The following is a 21,306-nucleotide window of genomic DNA, read 5'->3' on the forward strand; positions in this document are numbered from 1 at the left end:
ATCGTCAAATAACGTTCTATAGGCTCAAGAAGACGTGTTTAGTGAATTGACAAGGACAAACATATAACACGTAACTTATCCTAAGGACGGACCCCTCTGACTGCCAAGTGACTCAGAGGCACATTTATTTACAAGACGAGACAGCCCTGGCTTCTAGGATCGAGTTCTCTAGCAGGCCCGGCAAACATTTATTTGACAACACAAACAACCTTTACCTCTGATTCGAGTATCACAGCAAGCAAAGGTACAATGAACATGTAATCTTATCCTAAGAGACGGTACAGAACAGACAACCTTTACCTCTGATTCGAGTATCACAGCAAGCAAAGGTACAATGAACATGTAATCTTATCCTAAGAGACGGTACAGAACAGACAACCTTTAACCTCTGATTCGAGTATGACAGCAAGTAAAGGCACAATGAACATGTAATCTTATCCTAACTTATCCTAAGACCTTATCCTATGACGACACAAACATACACAGGTGGGTCATTTTCTACGGTCAGCAGCAGAGCAAAACCATCCATTGAATCGACCATTGGATGGTGCACAAAAGACACCCGCCATTGGCGGATTAAATTTATGGTTTTGCTTGCGCGTGCTGACTTTCGATCGACCCAAAGGTCTTAGGGAGCGATTTCGTATATAACCCAACTGTTACTTGCGAGTTGGAAATTCGCTCTAGCAGTGGGCGGGACTTGTTTAAAATATTTTAATTGTATGTTTTCTCGAGCGCGGTCATATAACAAGCACAGAAGAGCAAAACAGTCGGATATATTCAGTAAAACGAGGATATTGTTTGTAAAAAAATATATATTCTACGGTAAATAAATGATTACATGTTATGAACTCGATAAAATATTTTATCAAGGTGGCTTTCTTAGGGGGAGCAAATCCTCTGACCAGCAACGACAACTCTGCAAAGCGTTACACACTCGTGGAGGAGTTATCGTCGTTTGTGTCAACGATAAGAGTTATATAACAGAATGAAATCTTCTGTTTGAGCTTCTTTGAAAATGCTGTTTTGTAGATCCCATCTGCGACATGCTGTACAGAAGGTGGACAAATACCGAAATACCTACCGGCGGCGTTTATTGACTGGAATACAATTTCTTCACCTGTAATTGCGTTTATAGATTTAATAGCTCTTCTTGCAACTGTTTTACAACGCCCTGTGTTACCCAGTAGGCAGTTCTTGCGTTGAGTGACCACGCGAAGATTGTTTATAGAGTTATCAAGTATGTTACCGTTAATGTGATCAATGACAAAACCCTTAGGGATCACTCCAAAGAAACATTCATAGACGAAACGATGACATAAATACCTCCCTTTGGTAACAGTAAATCTTAAATAACCAGCATTATCAACTCCACCAACTGGTCGTCTTCGCGTGCAGTGTCGTACTATACCATCTCGGTTTGCTTCATAATTTGGAATAGTTGGATGTGGAACAAATTCTTGTTCGGGGACGAATTCTTGATTCATTATACTATAAGCAAATCATTTGTCTAATTCATAATTTGTCTGAAAACTTATTTATGTAATCACGCTCCGAGAACGTGTTCGAGTCTGGATTTTTTTTATCATAATACCGTTTTAGTTCTCGATAGCGTTTCCCCCCACACGCTGAACATAATTGCGTTTTTCCTCGTACTCCAATGCCGCATCTGATACACGGTATCGGTCCTAGACTCCCGCCGCGGACCTGTTGAGCATGTTGTCCACAGTATTCGCCTCTGCAACGTCTGCTACACGGCGCTGATGAATTTAGTTTGATCCACTTGCATGAGTGCGCGGGCGCACCAGAGAAATGCTTTGCATGAGCGATGCTAGCATCGCCAGAGAAACTCTTTGAGTTTTCGTTCATTATATATAATATTTTTGTCTATTTAAATACTTGTCTTAATTATAATAATGAGTTTTGAAAGACTATCCAGAATAAAACCCGCAGGTTCTCGATTCGATCTTGACCGGTTAACCACTGATCGTCGACGAAGAGAGTTAAAGGAACTGCTTGGTGTTATCAAGAATGCCAAGGAAGAGTTTCGTCGTGATGGCGCCGCACATGTGTGGTCGACATATAAAATTATCCCCGACGCGAGCGTTATCATTGATGCTACCATGAACGATACAATCGCGCGTAACATAATTGGGTATCTCGACGATAGAAGATATTTCATACAGATAAAATTTATTGTCAAAGTGGTCAACGAAAACGACGATGACACGTGGATTATCCGTGATAAAAATGATCCTATCCTTGACATTAAAAGGAAAACTATTTTGTTGAGCAATAATTCTAGACCAGGAATGTTGACGGGGGTTGATATACCGTATTACGCCAGATCGTATCCAGTAACTGCAGTCGTTTACGGAATATATCCGATAAAAAAACCAAGTGTAGATAAACTCACGCCAATGAAAACATCAGTAATGTTAAATTGTGTAGCTGAGCGAGTAATGGAACATTTTAAAAACGCAGCACGTGGAAATGGTCTAACTGAGATCAGAAAAAATAAAATAACAACATGGGCTAATCGAGTCAAAGATACAGGGGCTACAATTAAGGATGTTGCCGCGCTAGAAAAATTATTAAGATTTCCTATAACGGTATTATCGCTAACAGGCGAGGAATTGTATAAATCGAAATACAACCGTAGTGGAGCTTCAATAACAATTATTGATCATAACAGCCACGCCTGGACGGAATCAGTTAAAATATTTCCACGCGATCGTGTTATAAGGTATTATTCCGCGGGTATGTTTGATTGTATTTATCAAATAAGTAAAACCGATCCGGTATCGGTATGGTTGTTTAGAAGTTCTGAAGTTGGTGATTATGACCAGTTCGTGACCCCGAACGGAGAAATATATAGAACTGCGGAGTTACAAAATGAAATGAAAGCGCTCACAGAAAAATATTCAACTGAGCAAGTTGATCAATTACTAACTAATTGTTTTACTGTTCCAAGTGTTGCCGCACATATAGCACGACAAAAAAATAATTGGAAACCAACCATGAAGAGTTTTCTCGAGAATGTTCAGCAGAGTTGCATCGAATACGGACACGGCGGTTTATGGAATAGTGTATTTGTTAGTGATAATATGGTATCGGTGGATATGATTGCGTGCTATCCAGGAAGTTTTCTTGGCTATGGCGAATGCGCTGAATACTTTAAACGATTTGGACATCCCACAAATTTAATGACAAGAGTAGCTATTAACGGACCTTTACCTGATTTTGACCTGACTGGATTTGCTCGCGTGGAATCGTTCGAATTTGCAACACGGTTACATCCTATTAATTATGCTTGGTTTGGCAGACATTTCCACGAAAGGAAGTGGGTGCCGTTTCCGTTGTTGCGGTTTATGGTTGACAAAACAATACTAACATCTGTTGTTGTCAGTGAGGGGATTATTTGTTACTCAAAACAAACCTCAGTTTGGTTACCAACTCCAACTGATACTGCGTGTTATTCTGACTTAAAATTAAATTATCCTACAGCGTCTGAAGAAGAATTACGCACACTGGCGTATAAACATGATGAGCGCAACTGTAAAGATCTCGGCCGAAGATTGATAGGTAAATTTACTCAAGGTGGAGCATATGATCATAAACGACATCACAGTCGATTAATTATGGATGAAGAAGAATTAAATTTCATTATCGCTGATACTACTGCGAAAGATACATTTTGTAGCCGCGAGGATATAATAATATCATTGCCGGGGATGCCTGGAAAACGATTAGGAACAGTTGTTAGTTATATCGACGGTGATTCAGCTCAGTACACTCATTTGAGATCCTCTATGCTGGCTTATGTTTCTATAAATTTATTGTCGATGGTGAATAGAGTTCCCTTCGCGGTAAGGGTTGCAACAGATTCGTTTTATATTAACGAAGACGATTTAACAGCGTTAGATTTACCAACATCGGATGATCAATGGGGAACATGGCGAGTAAAAAAGGAAGAGTTGCACGCGTACTGTGAATCAGCTGATGTTGAAATTAAAGATGAATATCGTAAATCAACAACCTTGTCGTGGACAACTTTGTCGTTGCCTTCTGTGTACGATCCAATTGCTAGACACAGAACAGTTTATTTGAACGGACCTGGAGGCTGTGGTAAGACAACTCGTGCAATCGAACTATTTCGCGGTTCTGATTTGGTCGTGCTAACACCAACACACAGACTTGCCAGAGAAATGATACAACGCGGAGTAAAGGCCTGCACTTATCACGGCTTTTTCAAATACAGCGGCGGTACATGGACTCCTACGCGAATGGGAACGAAGTATATCCCGGAGAAAATCATCTGGGATGAAATAGACACTGTGCCGCTGGATACATTACAACGGTTCCTGACGTGGTTGTTAACGAAAAATACCGCAGTTGTGATGTGCGGCGATCATGGTCAACCACCACCATTTGTCGGCGAATCTCCCCACGAATGGTTGAGAGGGTTTGTTGATTATTACGAGGAAATGCGTGATGACATCAGAGCGCTTGATGACACATTAAAGGAGTTTAAAAAACTAATTAGGCTACAAACCAATAAAGTCCAATGTGAAATAATGCGTGAAATAATTCCAGAGACTTCATTTGATAACTTTTTAACGGCGTGGAAACCAGATGATTTAATTGTTGCAAGTAGAAAATCAGTCAGAGATACACTTCAGCGGCGACTATTTCAGTTACAGCGGCAGAAATTTCCAACGTTGGAAGTGCCGTTATGTTATAGACCAGATGATACACGATTGCAGAATATTGATGTTGATATTCCCGGAAAACCAGAGAAACAAAATTTAGTATTGAATGATATAGTAACAGTTAATGTCGATGCGGTCGAAGATGCATTAGCAATAAATAAATCACCGTGGACACTAGGATATGCTATGACGATTCATTCAGCACAAGGATTAACTATTTCTGATACAACTGTTTGGATCGTTGATGACCGCATCGAATGGTCAAATTTAGTTTATTTAGCCGTGTCCAGAGTAAGAAAGATGGCTCAGTTACGAAGAATTGTATTAGATACGTCAACGAAGTCAGCCGTTGTTGAGTTAACGCAAAAAGATCAAATAAGAAAAAAATTAGACAGTTACCGACAAAGTGACAAGAAAAATAATAGAGAGTTTAACCTGGATATCAACGCTGTGTTGTCGTTACGTGAGCGTCAGAATAATCACTGTGCGAGTTGTAATTGTTTATTGCTGTGGCAGTATCCGAAAAACGACCCAAGACAATTTACCGTGGATAGAATAGACAGCAATCTCGGTCATACGCGTGAAAATGTAATGCTGACCTGTCTTGAGTGTAATCGACGCAGAGGTGTTGCTGCAGTTATTTAAGTGATCGAGGTGGTAATTGTGTATCCGTGGGAATCACCTGAAGTTGCTCGCGTGTGAATCCACGCTGAGGAGCAGTCGAATCTAATCTGTAGATTGCGTTTCTCCCAGTTGATCTGGTTATGCTGGATATCTTGTGTGTGGTAACACTCCATGTGGGATCGGTTGCTCTTTTTTTTCCTCCTTCGAGTTCGCCGGGTTCGTATAAATACCTAACGGTGACATTACCCAGCAACGGGGACGCTAGCGTCGTTGGCTGCGTTGAAACACGTTCACTGACGCGGGGTATATATTTTTTTGTGATTGCATTTACAGGTCTCATGTTTGTTGTTCTGGTAATTTCATTATTCAGCGCGGCTATCACGTTTGGCAGTCTTGCAACCCATTCACGAGATCTCGTATCGTAAATGAATTCCCTCGCGTACTGGTATCCGAATAATCTCTCAGCGAGTGTTCTATTAAATCGCTCAACAATTGCCTGATCCCGATGAATTTCAGTATGCCCTCGTCGTATAACAACGTTATGCTGCTTTGTCAGTGATGACACCGCGCCCTGAAATTCTTTACCAGGATCAACTTGTAATAATCGGGGCCAGCTTAGAGGTCCTCGCTGATAAATTCGTTTAAACGCAGAGGCAACTTCAGCGGCTGTTTTAGTCGCTAACGGTTCTGCTTCTTTGTATCTACTAGCAACATCAACTACTGTTAGCGCGTATTTGTATGTTTTTCTACGGACAGTATCATGAGGAAGAAATAGTATGTCAGCCTGATGAACTTCATTGGGGGTACTAACATCAAAATGTGCAAAGTTGATTTGTCGAGGTGGTGGTAGGTAGATTTGCCATATTGCTTGTTTTGACAGCCATTTTTTGGCAACCTCGCGTGTTACTGATGCCGCGTTGGCGAGTTTATTAATTGCTGAGTTACCTCTCCAGTATCCGATTGGGGAATAATAAATCGCTTGCATTTTTATTTAATTATCCAGCGCCTAATGCTAATTTAGATTTCATCGCTGATCTTACTAACCAATTAGCGAGTGACTCCTTAAATGATTTATTTTTTATGGCGCTTAGTGCATGAATTAATTTCACATCCGCGATATGCCTGTCTTGTAGATCTTTACTTCGATAAGCAACATCATGTATGTGACACGCTGCGTCGATAGCGTTTATCGGATACTCTCCCGGTTTTGGTTTAGATTGTTCATCAAGTCTGATATCTAGTCGTGTCCCTGGACCGCAGTAATTGTATCCTGGGAGATGCTTTTCTCCGGGATATTTAGCCCAAGGGGTACCTGGAAGTCGTCCGAGGGTTGCTGCGATGTCACCTCCGCTGACTTTGTCAGGCTTTTTTTTTGAAATCTAAATTTTTTTGTGCCACATTGCGCACACTTACCAGAAAGTGCTTGTCTGTTATTTTTTGTTGTAATGGTTGTTATGTCGTTTGTAGGGGTTCGTGCCTTACACTTCACACAATATAGATCCATAATTATTATTCTTTATATACAAATGGAAATTACAGATTTTTCTGCGACGCGAAGAAAGGAGCCAGTTAAGCATAATTCAGTGCTACCAAACTCTATCCGCGCGATTATAATTGGGCCATCCGGTTCAGGTAAAACACAGCTGTTGCTGAACTTGATAATGAAGTGGATGAAATGGGACAAACTATACTTGATAGCTCCGTCTGTGGATGATCAACGTTGTTATGATGTTATAAAAGATTTTAATGAGAATGCAAAAGCGCTGAGTGAAGACGGCGAGGATGTTGTTGAATTTATAACTGATATTGAAGAAGCTCCGTCCGTGGAAGACCTTAACGGGGAAATAAATAACCTAGTAGTGTATGATGATGTGATGCTGGACAAGCAAAAAAATCCTGCAAGAATATTTTCCCGGGGTCGTCATAAAAACACTGATGTGATTTATGTTACTCAGCGTTATACACAAATTCCTAAAGTAATCAGGGATAACTGTAATCTTCTTGCGGTGTTTAATGGAGTTGATGTTCACACGCTGAGAAATATTCATCAAACCTGGTGTAGCGGCGATATGGATATTAATAAGTTTAAGAATTTCTTTAGTCGCGCTCAAAGAACCCCGCATGGATTTGTGACAATAAATTTACACGATCCCAGAACAAGATACCGTATCGGACTTGATACATTGTATGGTTAACATGAAAATGTTTTTCCTTGGAAATCTTCGTCTTCGTAGAGCAGCAGGGGGCGCAAACTACACCTGATTTTTCGATGATACCTCACCGTGGAAATTATGTCGGATACGAGTCGGATTTATTGAAGTAACTCGCGTTATATCAGCGGAAATACAAAGCATTTTCAAGGACATTTTTTTTTGTCTCGTTTTCTGAATAAAAGTGTTATTTCGTCGAAATAAGCCCTCTATCGGGAATAGTTTCAGTGGAAGGGGTATTTCGGAAAAGTATTTTGTAGGATTCGCCCCCCCTGCTGCTGTCTCTCTACTTTGATCTTTATTGAGCCTATAGTTTCAATTTGGATGAATTTTTCCACCTGTTGAATTGTGCTGCATTGGACAATCAGGTAGTTTCGCCTTGGTCTTATCAGTTTGAATTGTCCAGTGTGAATTTTGGCCAGTGCTGTCATAATACTATTGGTACTTAGACTAGCAATTCTGTTGCACCTGCCGCTTATGTATATGGGCCCCATACTGTTGAACCGTATTTGAGCTGTGGTTATACGAGCATCTTGTAGCAGTAAGCCTTGATGTATCTGGGGCAGGATGACAGGTTTCTTTGCAGAAAAGATATCTGATTGGCTTTTTTGGTTACACAGTCCTTGTGGGAGTTACAAGATAGATTGCTATCCAAGATGACACAAAGTACTTGGCGTTGTTGGTCTCGTTCAAGATTTGCTTGTAGATAGAATAGGAGGTGTCAATTGTTGGTTGTGCGTATGTGTTCGCACTATCACTGACACATGTAAATACTTATCTCCCGGCTTTTGTTTTATAAAAATAAAATATATCAATATCATACAACGCAATTGAATTATTTTGTTTAATCGTATCAAAGAAACAGATACCTTCGCTGGTAAATGTATAGTCCTACATGTAAGACCTGACGCTGATATTCATGTTTTGGGCACCTAAACAAAATCAACATGTGCTATGTCTTACATGTAGGACTAGTAAATGTGTTGTTCTCATATCAAAATTGTAAATTAATATTAAAAGAATAAAGTTTTACTAGTTTTTAAATACTGAATATTTAATTACTGGGAAATAGAAAGTTTGCATTCATTTTGTTTCGCAAAAGTATGATTTTTAACACAAATATAAGCTTATTTCATGATTTTCATCGTTGTATTTGTATCATGGAATAATTACGTATTATTTACACCATGACTTTGACTTCATTGTCTTTAGTTTACTGACTGAGTGTCCCTCTTCGCAATGACGACTCCAAAACACGCTTTGTGCGCTCAGCCGAACATTATTAACATAATCACCAGCGCTGAAAAGCTTGAATCACGAAAACGATTGACCACAGTTTATCAGCTGATGCCGTGTAAACAGCGATCCATATAACCATTAGGGCTAGTACTGGGGTGTTAAATCGTTACCCAAAACCACCGTACATCACCCATTGCTGCAGTTTTATTCAAAGAAATCAGTGCATCGAACATATAAAGTAATCTTCGTATAATGCAGCACATGTCTATTCAAAGAAATCAGTGCATCGAACATATAAAGTAATCTTCGTATAATGCAGCACATGTCTTTAAATTCTGTCGTTGTGAGACAACGGCAGACCATCATTATTAGCAGAGGGGAAAAAAAATCAATATCCGTACATAGTACATACAATGCTGTCGGGCATTTCTGAGCACCTAAGGTTTCCGTCTCGAATACTGAAGCAAAACGCATCCCAAATTCGACCGATTGACGAAAATAAAATACTGCTATGCTTACCATTTGAAGAGAGGCAATCGTCACCAGAATATTCTGTTCAAATTAATATTAATTTTTGGACACACCGGATACCACCCCCGTGTTTTCATGACTCGCGATATGTCGGCCTATTCTGCGCATAGCTTTGAAAAGATGTAGTGTTTATCCATTCGGCTATAGAAATGAAATACATTACTTTAGACTGTTTCTGTCAGCTGTTCAATGGAGTAATTATGTCAGGTTTATAGCTAGTTTTACAAAATTCAACATAACAATGCCAATAAATGCCCAAACATTTGTACAAAAATTAGTAAAGTTCAACATTTAAAAAAAAAAAGAAGCTATTATGTGGAAGAGAAACAACAATGAATAGGATGTAATATGTTTACAACGTCTTGTTAATGGGGAAAAAGTATTGGAAACAGACTATATGCCAGAGATTTTCTTGAGAATTTATGTTCTAGTGGCGAGTCAAAATGTTGGGTAGCATATGATTTTGTATGTGTGGGACGACTTGCGAAATTGGAAACTTGGATTAAGATACAGATTTTTTTTAAAGGTATTCATTTCCATCTTATAAATAATGTATTTATTAGATGATTGAAAAAGATACATAGTAAATAGGATTTTCTGGGTTAGAGGTTCAAGAAGGCCATGGAGTGGGTCTTAATGTTGACAGTTAGAAATCATATTTTCATACACATTTTGAGTCGAACATGGTATATATTTTTACACTTAATGAATATCACTTTTCTTAATTAAAGTATGATCGTTCTTTCTTGCTACAAAATGGGGTTTTGACCCAAAATAACATGAGATCCAATGTTTACAGAAATGACATATCATTGCGCAGAATTACCCGACACGCAGAATTGGCCGACATGGGAGGTATATATAATAGGCATGGTTGGCAACACAATCTATAGGTGTGTAGGGTGGCCTGACATGAGATGTTATTATCCTAGTCCTACAATAAGGCATACCACATGTTGTTTTTGTTTTAGTGCTAAAACATAAATATTGGGTGTTGTGTCTTATGTTGTAGGACTAGTTATTATCCAGGACCTATGGTAAAACTGGCCATGACGTGATGTAATTGTCCCTGAAATGATGCAACTGGCCATGCATGACGAGATGGGATTGTCCCAGACATAATGCAACTGGTCATATATGACATGAGATGTAATTGTCCCTGACATGTAATGCAACTGGCCGTGTATGACATATGATGTTATTTTCCACGAAGTGATGCAACTGGCCATGCATGACATGTGATGTTATTGTCCCTGACATGATGCAACTGGCTATGCATGACATGAGATGGGATTGTCCCAGACGTAATGCAACTGGCCATATATGACATGAGATGTAATTGTCCCTGACATGTAATGCAACTGGCCATGTATGACATATGATGTTATTGTCCCTGACATGATGCAACTGGCCATGCATGACATGTGATGTTATTGTCCCTGACATGATGCAACTGGCTATGCATGACATATGATGTTATTGTCCCTGACTTGATGCAGCTGGCTATGCATGACATATGTTATTGTTCCTGACATGATGCAACTGGCCATGCATGATGTGATGTTATTGTCCCTGACATGATGCAACTGGCTATGCATGACATATGATGTTATTGTCCCTGACATGATGCAACTGGCTATGCATGACATATGTTATTGTCCCTGACATGATGCAACTGGCCATGCGTGACATATGATGTTATTGTCCCTGACATGATGCAACTGGCCATGCATGACATGAGTTGGGATTGTCCCAGATGTAATGCAACTGGTCATATATGACATGAGATGTAATTGTCCCTGACATGTAATGCAACTGGCCATGTATGACATATGATGTTATTGTCCCTGACATGATGCGACTGGCCAGGTATGACATATGATGTTATTGTCCCTGACATGATACAACTGGCCATGCATGACATATGATGTTATTGTCCCTGACATGATGCAACTGGCCTTGCATGACATATGATGTTATTGTCCCTGACATGATGCAACTGGCCATGCATGACATGTGATGTTATTGTCCCTGACATGATGCAACTGGCCATGCATGACATATGATGTTATTGTCCCTGACATGATGCAACTGATCATACATGACATGTGATGTTATTGTCCCGGACATGATGCAACTGGCCATGCATGACATATGATGTTATTGTCCCTGACATTTGATGCAACTGGCCATGACATGTGATGTAATTGTCCTTGACATGTGATGCAACTGGCCATGACATGTGATGTGATTATCCCCATCATGATGGAACTGGCCATGCATGACGTCTGATGTGATTGTCTCTGAGATGTGATGCAACTGACCATGCATGACGTGATGTGATTGTCCCTGACATGTGATGCAACTGGCTATGCATGACATCTGATGTGATTGTCTCAGACATGTGATGCAACTGACCATGCATGACATAATGATGTTATTGTCCCTGACATGATGCAACTGGCCATGCATGACATGTGATGTAATGGTCCATGACATGTGATGCAACTGGCCATGACATGTGATGTAATTGTCCCTGACATGTGATGCAACTGGCCATGACATGTGATGCAACTGGCCATGAATGACGTGATGTAATTATCCCTGACATGTGATGCAACTGGCCATGACATGTGATGTAATTGTCCCTGACATGTGATGTAACTCATAGTGACATGAAATGTTAAACTTCATGACATGTGACCATGACATATGATATAACTCATATACTTCCACATGAATGTTGTACTCAGATGAAATTAGTAATATACTACAACCTGCATCTACAAACTGAACCTCTTGTTTTGTTGGTGATATAATGTTTGTATTTTCCTCTGCTGCTATCTTTCATACTGTAAGTAATTAATATGCACAAATTGTGGAACTGCTTTAATATTACCTATTTCCATCTAATTTCCCGTAAGTCTTACTGCTCTATCTCCCCGATCCTCCAGTACACACTGTGAGTCATAAAGCATTAACAACTTTGAAACTGATCCTGTGAATGATTAGAGTTATGTACGGTCATTGTTTTTGTTCTTTTTTCATGCTTATTTGATTCTGGTGGCCTAGTGGTTAAAACATCTTCCTCGGATGTGGGAGGTCGTGGGTTTGATCCCTGGCCAAGTCATACCAAAAACATAAAAATGGTACTAACAGCTGCCTCGCTTGGCATGCTGTATTAAGAGGTTAGTGTTAGGACTGACCAGCCTGGTGTCAGGATAATGTGACTGGGTGGGAGATCATGCTACATGTCTGCAGCATGATGATGCCCCAGTGCTAGACATCACTGTAAACTGCCACACTGCAGACATTGTAATGATATGACTGAAAGGTTTTTAAAGCTATGTTAAAAATCCAAATCACACACAGTTTTTTTAATTCAGCTTGGGTTTTTATTCTAGATGAAGTTCGACAGTACAAGGGGTATTGTAAAGGGGCTGAGTTTGGAGGAGGCTATTTTTACGGGATATGCTGAAGATGGTGGAATATTATTACCGGAGACTATTCCACAGGTCACTCTGGATCAGCTGAAGGCATGGTCGAGCCTCTCTTACACAGAGCTGGCCAAACAGGTCATTCCAATGTTCGTAACTGAGGACGATATTCCAAGAGAAACACTGAATGGTATATTTTTATCCCAATTATAAATCTCATCTGGCCATTGATCTTTGAGTCCCTCCATCGATTCATCTCTAAAATGAAATGAAACTTGATCAATGTAATATGTTCTAAAAACTTGAATGATGTTAATTTTGCTACCTGACTGTGTGATTGTGATAATGAGCAAGAATTTATATCTTTTGCAATTTCTTTATAATGAGAAATAGTAGCATCAGCTATTCTAGCGTTTACTGAATACATGTAATTGTCACAAGCCATGGGCAGAAATCTGCTATGCTGTCATTTCATCTCTAATTTAATGCATTAAGATTTACTTTCTCATGAATATGCATGGCCCTGCTTAACCAAACACTGCAGTGCAGTGCACAATTTTTATTGGATGGTTGACCCAACATGACCTGATTGAGCAAGACCGTTAGTTTTTTCTTTCAGCAAATCATGAAGTTATGTCAGATACATGGACAGATAAGAGTATATTTCATGGCTGGTTAAGGAATTGGTTTGTTGACACACATGGGAAATAGGAAATCTTAACACAGGTAGCTACGGGCGAAAAAAGAAAGGGGGACATTTTTGCCTGTGGCTTGTGATGATGAGGTTGTGAGTTATTAGAAGTTTTGCTAATATGCAGCTTTCCATACCATTTACTGTAAATATCTATATACATGTGTGTATCTATACATTGTTATGTATATTTGATTTAATTTAATTGTTTGTTAGTTCTTAAAAAAATTTTATTCCATTACATACTGTTTTAATGTAACTTTATTTACTGGATTTGACATTTTCCAGAAATTCAGTTCAGTACTGTTTGACCTGACTGTTATTTATAAACACTTAATAATAGAAACACTGTGTCTAGTTTCTGACCTTGATTGAGAACCAGTGATTGTTTTGGTAAACAACTTTAAAATATTTTTAAAAATATTCTTTCTCAGAGTAAGATTCATTAAGTGGCTTCAAGGCCATACATGGACTACATGACATCAAGCACGTGTCTATTATTACAAACTTCTAATTTTTCTAGAAGGTTGACCTACATCCAGGAATTTGTTTTGCATCTTAAACTTGTGTATAACTGTTGTCTTTATAGATTAATCAGTCGGGCTCCAAATAATGTGTTGTGACCAGCTTGAGTTGAAATTTTATTTTATTGAATTTCAAGTGATTTTTTTCCCCTGGAAATACATAGTGCTCCAACAAAATTGTTGGATAAAAACATTTATTGGAAGTTATACTGAATTAAAAACTGGAATAATATTTTCTGTGATTCAACAAGAAACTGTTGACACAACAATGCTTCACAGATTACAACAGACATCATTGTCTTCCATTTTGGATTTTGGATTTCATTGGGATTCGAACTCAGTTTCATTCAGGACTTCTTTTTTTTACTAGGGCTTCATTTTTTAATTCTTGGATAATTTTTGGATTTGATTTGTAAAACTGTTAAAAAAATTCTCATTTTTTGCTTGATATTCTTGGGAAATAAATTATGTGTCAAATTTTACAAAGCTTGTTGTCTTCACTCTTTTCTGTTACTTTTTGTAAGACCCTAGACTTGTAACAACAAGTATGTATAATGCTTATTATAAGATTTACCAAGTGTCAGAATTAGATTACAGTGTTTTTCTCTGCAGAATTTCAAAGGTATGAAAGGAGTTTAAAATTGTTTCTTTTTTTATATTTTTGGTTCTTGTTTATGTTCACTATGACAGTTTCATGACTGCAATACTTGGGATTGAACCTGAACCACAGAAGTGCAAAACAGCTGTGTTGCGACTGCACATCTAGACTTTGTAAATCCGGCTTTTCATGTTGTTGTCTTTGTGTAGCATATGAATGCATTATATATTTTTTTCTTTGGTTTCAATTGTATTGTGTTCAAGTTATATTTGAACAAATTTATGATGTTTTGATAATGTTAGAACTATCAATCATTTTGCAGAGTTAAAGTTTTAGATATAGAAAGAAATATAAATACTAATGACTTATACAAATTGTAGCATCCATGTTTGTTGATTCAAACCAATTTTTGCTTCAAGCTTTATCACAATTAACGTTCCTAATACATATTATAATGAATATACTGTCTTTATTTCTACAGAATTATGACCCAAGATCAATTTAGCATTTGAATGGTTCTTAAGCACTCTGGAATTTGGTTGAAACTTTAAAAATGTTATGATCTTGATTAAAAGCCATTCATATGTTAACAGAGTAATGGTGCTTATTAGACAAAGAGTTTTGAGTGGAACAAATATTGCTAAAGCAGATGCTGTCTAATTTTGGGCACAGTAAAGAATTGATCAAATCTGATAGGAGTTAATGAATTTTGGCGATCACATGGAGATGCACCTTTGTTGCTTGTAAACATAATTTGATTATTTATTAGAGAAAACTATCAGTAATTATGTCAGTGGGAACTTTGTTTTATTGGTATGATTAGGAAAACTCAGAAGCTAATACTTGTGTAAATTCTGGCTACATATATTTGCTAAAGTGATGTCATACAAGGCAGACGGAAGCTAAGTTCTGAAACATGCACATATAGAGTGGCTACAGTTTATTTACACTTTGATATATGTTGACATATGTGAAGGAATGTTTAATATTATAAATGTGGACAGCCTTGATACTGGATGGAAGTGAAGTACAGAGATTATTCAAAATGGTTTAAAATTCCTATCCAGGTTCACATTCCAATATTTCCTTGCCTATGACCACCAAAGCTGCTATTCACATGCTTTTTGGGATCAACATGTATTGTGCATTGAAACTGGGTTGCAGCGACCTATATTCCAGAGTTGATTCAAAATGGAGCAGAAATACTTGTTTGATGCAAATTCTAATTTTCAAGATAATATTATGGATTCCCAACCATTTTCCAGGTTTGCTGGATGCTGCTTTTACAACCTTCACCCATCCAGAGGTAGCACCGATCAAGCATCTAAAAGACAACCTGAATGTGATGGAACTGTTTCATGGAAAGACTTGGGCATTTAAAGACCTGGCACTTTCATGTGTGGGACAGTTCTACAACTACTTCTGTGCCAAGAGAAAACAACATTTTATCATCTTAGTTGGTAAATATAAGTGGATTGGATCTTAATTATCAGAAAAGGTTAATAATGAAAGAGACCCATGTTGATTTTAAATTAGCTTTTTGCATCATCTTGGTGCCTTAATTATGAGTACACTGGCCCCTCAGCATACCACCCTTCATTATACCACTGTATGAATAAAACATTTGTTTTATTATTGCCACAGTGGTCTCCCACTTCATTGCCCTCTGACCAGCAGCCGTCCACTGTGTATGGTCAGAATTCCTTGGCATTGATGACTTTTTGTTGAAAAGTACCCCTCTATGATGACGACCCCTCTAACAGTGTATTAGTGCCATAAACCAGTGCATTAGTGCCAGAAACCAGTGTATTAGTTCCAGAAACCAGTGTATTAGTGCAAAAACTGTCAAATTTACCTCACTTGAGCATCCACATAAAGAAGTTTACAGAGAGAAGGGGGCCGCAAGTGGCCGAGTGGTCTAAAGCGCTCTCCATTACGGATCACTGCCATCCATACTGATTATGATATTAGATGTTAGGTTGTGTCATGTTGATAATACAGATAATTTTATCAATGAAAAAAGTTAACTCACCAAGAAGCAGAATATTGTCCAGCTCAAGTCAGCATGATATCAGGTCACCAGAAAGTAAAAATGGTATGTTAGCTCTCATGGTCTCTCTCTTGTAAATTATAAAATGATCTGGGAAGGGGACTACTCTGGTGGCCTAGTGGTTAGAACATCCACCTTGGATGCAGGAGGTCGCAGGTTGGAACCCTTGCTGAGTCATACCAAAGACTTATAAAAATGGTACTTGCAGCTGCCTCGCTTGGTACTCAGCACTATGAGGTTCATGTTAGGACTGGTCGGCCTGGTGTCAGAATAATGTGACCAGGTGGGACATGATGCTTTATGTCTGCGGCATGATGCCCCAGTGGCTGACATCACTATAAACTGTCACACTGCAGACATCATAGCGATATGACTGAAAATTTGTTAAAGCTACATTAAAAATTCAAAATCGCACACACACACTGTTCTGGAAAGGGTACTTGACTAAAACATTCAATCAGGAGTTAAGCTCACTTCCACTGTGTACATTAAGCATTTCATGTAATAACTACAGATCTCCAATGAAGGAATAAGTTGTTGCTAAAAGTGCATGATATCATTCGACATTCTCCATTAGAAGAAAGAGTAAGAACAGTTCAGTTAATTGAAAAGAGTAATATTCCTTTGATTACAGCTTAGAAATTTGATGTTCGAATGTTTTAGAACAAAAATCGTCATTTACACATTCAGCAGCAGTGGGAAATAGGAATGGCAAACAAAAATAGTAACAGTCAGATGGTTATACCCAGATTCTGTTGATAAAATGGTTTTGCACCATGATAGATGATTGTTCTTAATTGTTTTAAAAAGCATTGATGTTGCTGTTGCTGTTGTTGTTATGAGGTTTAACGCCATTTTTCAGCACACGATAGGCTATACATGGCAGCCAGTATATTAATGGTGGAGGAAGATCCCAGCAAAACCCCTGGAAAGAACCACCAACCCACGAGAAGCTGGTGGCAAGCTTTCTCACATACCCACATTGGTAAGATGGCAGTGAACTGTAACGGAGATCGCTTTAGGCTACTCAGCCACTCAGGGCCCCTGCATTGATATTAGTTTTATCACATTGATTCCATAATCTTTAATGAAATATTACATATTTAAAAAAATACATCTGTCATATGTTATAGTGTTATGTAATTATTACATCTTTGTGATTCCCCTCTAGAAATGTCATGCCTCTTCTAAGGCCACATTCCTGCAGTAGATAGGATGGCTTTGTTAGAGGGGACCGCTTCACTTGATTGATTCCAATTTATTTCCTGGCTTGTGAGACCACATTTCCTGTGGATTCAAATCATTATTGCTCAATTGTTTATGTCCAGATATCATGACACCTTTGTTGGAACATAACTCAGTGATTTTATGTACTGTTTTGACACTGGCTTGTTGGAACATTTCTCTGTTTTTATGTACAGATATGAAACAGGCTTTTTGTAACATTTATCTGTTTTTATGTGCTGATGTGACACAGGTTTGTTGGAACATTCTTATGTGTCTTTATTTTGTGAAACAGGCTTGTTGGGACATACATATGTGTCTTTATGTCCTAATGTGAAACAGATTTTTGGGACATCCCTGTGTGTCTTTATGTCCTAATTTGACCCTGTCTTCTTAGAAAATATGTTTTTTTTCTGTGCTGTTAAGACATACCTGTGTGTTTTAATGTTCTTGTTGGAATATATCAGTGTTTTTATGTACGGATACAACAATCTCTTGTTGCCTGTCAAATGTGTAATCAACCAAGGTAAAACCTGTAGCAGCACACTGTTCCAGGGTCTGTATGATGTGTAAACAACCAAATATAAGGTAAAACCTATAGCAGCACAGTGTACCAGGGTCTTGTTAATGTTTGTGTGTGTGATTTGGATTTTTAACATAGCTTTAACAATTTTTCAGTTATCACTATGATGTCTACAGTGTGGCAGTTTATAGTGATGCCTATCACTGGGTCATCATGTCACAGACATGTAGCATGATGTCCCACCAGTCACATTATCCTGACACCAGGCCGACCAGTCCTAACACTAACCTCTTAATGCTGAGTACCAAGCGAGGCAGCTGTTAGTACCATTTTTGTAAGTCTTTGGTATGACTCGGCAGGTGATCGAACCCATGACCTCTCACATCCTAGGCAGATGCTTTAACCACTAGGCCACCGGAGCAGTCTTGTTAACATGTAAATAACCAAATATGTGGTAAATAGCACAGTGTTCCAGGGTGTTGTTGACATGTAAGCATCCAGATATATTGTACATAGCACAGTGTTCTAGGGTCTTGTTGACATGTGAACAATCCAATATGTCAGGGGTGCACAACCCGTGGTCCACAGACTGGATCTAGCCTGCGAACGTGTTCTGTCTGACCCTCAGACAAATTAAAACAACACAGAAATCTGGTCCGTGAACAGTAATTATATTAAAGAAATTAGTGTTTGTGGCCTTCAAGTGGTCTTAGAAAATGCAATATGGCCCTTTGCCAAAATTGTTGTTAACCTGTGCAATATATGGGAAAAAAGGAGTGTTCCAGGGCCTGTCTGATGTGTAAACAACCAAATATAAGGTAAAACCTGTAGCAGCACAGTGTTCCAGGGTCTTGTTAACATGTAAACAACCAAATATGTGGTAAATAGCACTGTGTTCCAGGGTGTTGCTGACATGTAAACAGCCAAATATATGGTACATAGCACCATGCTGTAGGGTCTCATTGGTATATAAACAATCCAATATATCAGGGGTGCACAACCTGTGGCCAACGGGCCAGATCTGGCCTGCGAAAGTGTTCTGTCCATCCCTCAGGGCAAATTAAAACAACACAGAAATCTGGTCCGTGAACAGTAATTATATTAAAGAAATTAGTGTTTGTGTCCCTCGAGTGGTCTTAGAAAATGCAATCTGGCCCTTGGCCGGAAAAGGTTGTGCACTCCTGCAATTATATATGGTAAATAGCACAGGATTCCAGGGCCCGTCTGATGTGTAAACAACCAAATGAACTGGCAGATCTTGGTCTATCCAGTTTGTTTGGAGTAATCAGGAGAACAAACAGCATGGACTCTGATTTGCAGGCACATTATGCTAGAGCAGATCTGGATCTTTGTTGTTTGCAGTTTGACTCAGTTTATAAATACATACAGTTTATAATGTGAGTAAAATCTTGCATACACTAATCAGTAGGCATGAAAATAGTTTTTCATATCTGTTTGAAGGTACCTCAGGAGACACAGGGAGTGCGTCTATAGAAGCTGTGCGGGGTCTTAAGTGGGTTGATATCATCGTCCTGTTACCAAAGGGCCGAATCTCTGAGATTCAAGAGAGGCAGATGACATCTGTTATAGAAGACAATGTACATGTCTTTAGAGGTCAGAGGTCACACCAGATACATATTTTAAAGATTTGAACTCATGCATGAATATATTTAATTGCAGATTTGAACACTTGTATTTTAAATACATTTCCTTAAGACATATAAATGCATTCCCTTAAGACTTGTATAAATGCATTTCCTTAAGACTTGTATAAATGCGTTCCCTTATTACTTGTATAAATGCATTTCCTTATTACTTGTATAAATGCATTCCCTTAAGACTTGACATATGAATGCATTCCCTTAAGACTTGTATAAATGCATTCCCTTAAGACTTGTATAAATGCATTCCCTTAAGACTTGTATAAATGCATTTCCTTAAGACTTTTATAAATGCATTTCCTTAAGACTTGTATAAATTCATTTCCTTAAGACTTGTATAAATACATTCCCTTAAGACTTGTATAAATGCATTTCCTTAAGACTTTTATAATTGCATTTCCTTAAGACTTGTATAAATAAGACTTTTATAAATGCATTTCCTTAACACTTGTATAAATGCATTTCCTTAAGACTTTTATAATTGCATTCCCTTAAGACATGTATAAATGCATTCTCCTAAGACTTTTATAAATGCATTTCCTAAATGCATTTCCTTAAGACTTGTATAAATGCATTCCCTTAAGACTTGTATAAATGCATTTCCTTAAGACTTTTATAATTGCATTCCCTTAAGACTTGTATAAGTGCATTCCCTTAAGACTTGTATAAATAAGACTTTTATAAATTCATTTCCTTAAGACTTGTATAAATGCATTTCCTTAAGACTTTTATAATTTCATTCCCTTAAGACATGTATAAATGCATTCCCTTAAGACTTTTATAAATGCATTTCCTAAATGCATTTCCTTAAGACTTGTATAAATGCATTCCCTTAAGACTTGTATAAATGCATTTCCTTAAGACTTTTATAAATGCATTTCCTTAAGACTTGTATAAATGCATTTCCTTAAGACTTTTATAATTGCATTCCCTTAAGACTTTTATAAATGCATTTCCTTAACATAATAAGTTTACTGCAAGCAAGAATATTTTGGTGCATGTAATTGTTTCCTTTTTTGTTGAAATGTTTATGAAGTTGAATATTTGAGTTCATAAAAAGATGGGTTTTTTCAATCTTAAATACAAGATAATGACGCAGAGGAAATATTTTTCTCAGTCATGTGTACGTGTAAAAGACAGTTTGCTCACAGAAGATCACTATAGGATTCACTTAGCCTAAATTACTGTCTTTAATTACACTTTTATGATGTTATTATACTTATTACATTCTTCATTTGTAACCGGTCCGGTGGCCTAGTGTCCGCCTCGGATGCGGGAGGTT

At 38.1% G+C, this 21,306-nt stretch overlaps 1 protein-coding gene across 2 annotated transcripts in view; it reads left to right on the plus strand.

The window, feature by feature from the left end:
• The first annotated feature begins 8,867 nt into the window (after positions 1-8,867).
• LOC149794655 (threonine synthase-like 2) overlaps positions 8,868-21,306 on the plus strand; it is a 28,212-nt gene continuing 15,773 nt past the window's right edge. The window contains exons 1-4 of one of the 2 annotated variants that reach the window (XM_089964255.1): positions 8,868-9,084; positions 12,721-12,943; positions 15,832-16,026; positions 19,825-19,977. In XM_089964255.1, the coding sequence (XP_089820381.1) occupies positions 12,721-12,943; positions 15,832-16,026; positions 19,825-19,977 (571 nt within the window). In that variant the 5' untranslated portion in view covers positions 8,868-9,084. The remainder of the gene's footprint in view (positions 9,085-12,720; positions 12,944-15,831; positions 16,027-19,824; positions 19,978-21,306) is intronic. The other variant, XM_089964254.1, reaches the window with a different exon arrangement.

This window comes from Sinohyriopsis cumingii, chromosome 7 (genome assembly GCF_028554795.1).
Source record: "Sinohyriopsis cumingii isolate HCF-2022 chromosome 7, ASM2855479v2, whole genome shotgun sequence".
Taxonomy (NCBI): Eukaryota; Metazoa; Mollusca; class Bivalvia; order Unionida; family Unionidae; genus Sinohyriopsis; species Sinohyriopsis cumingii.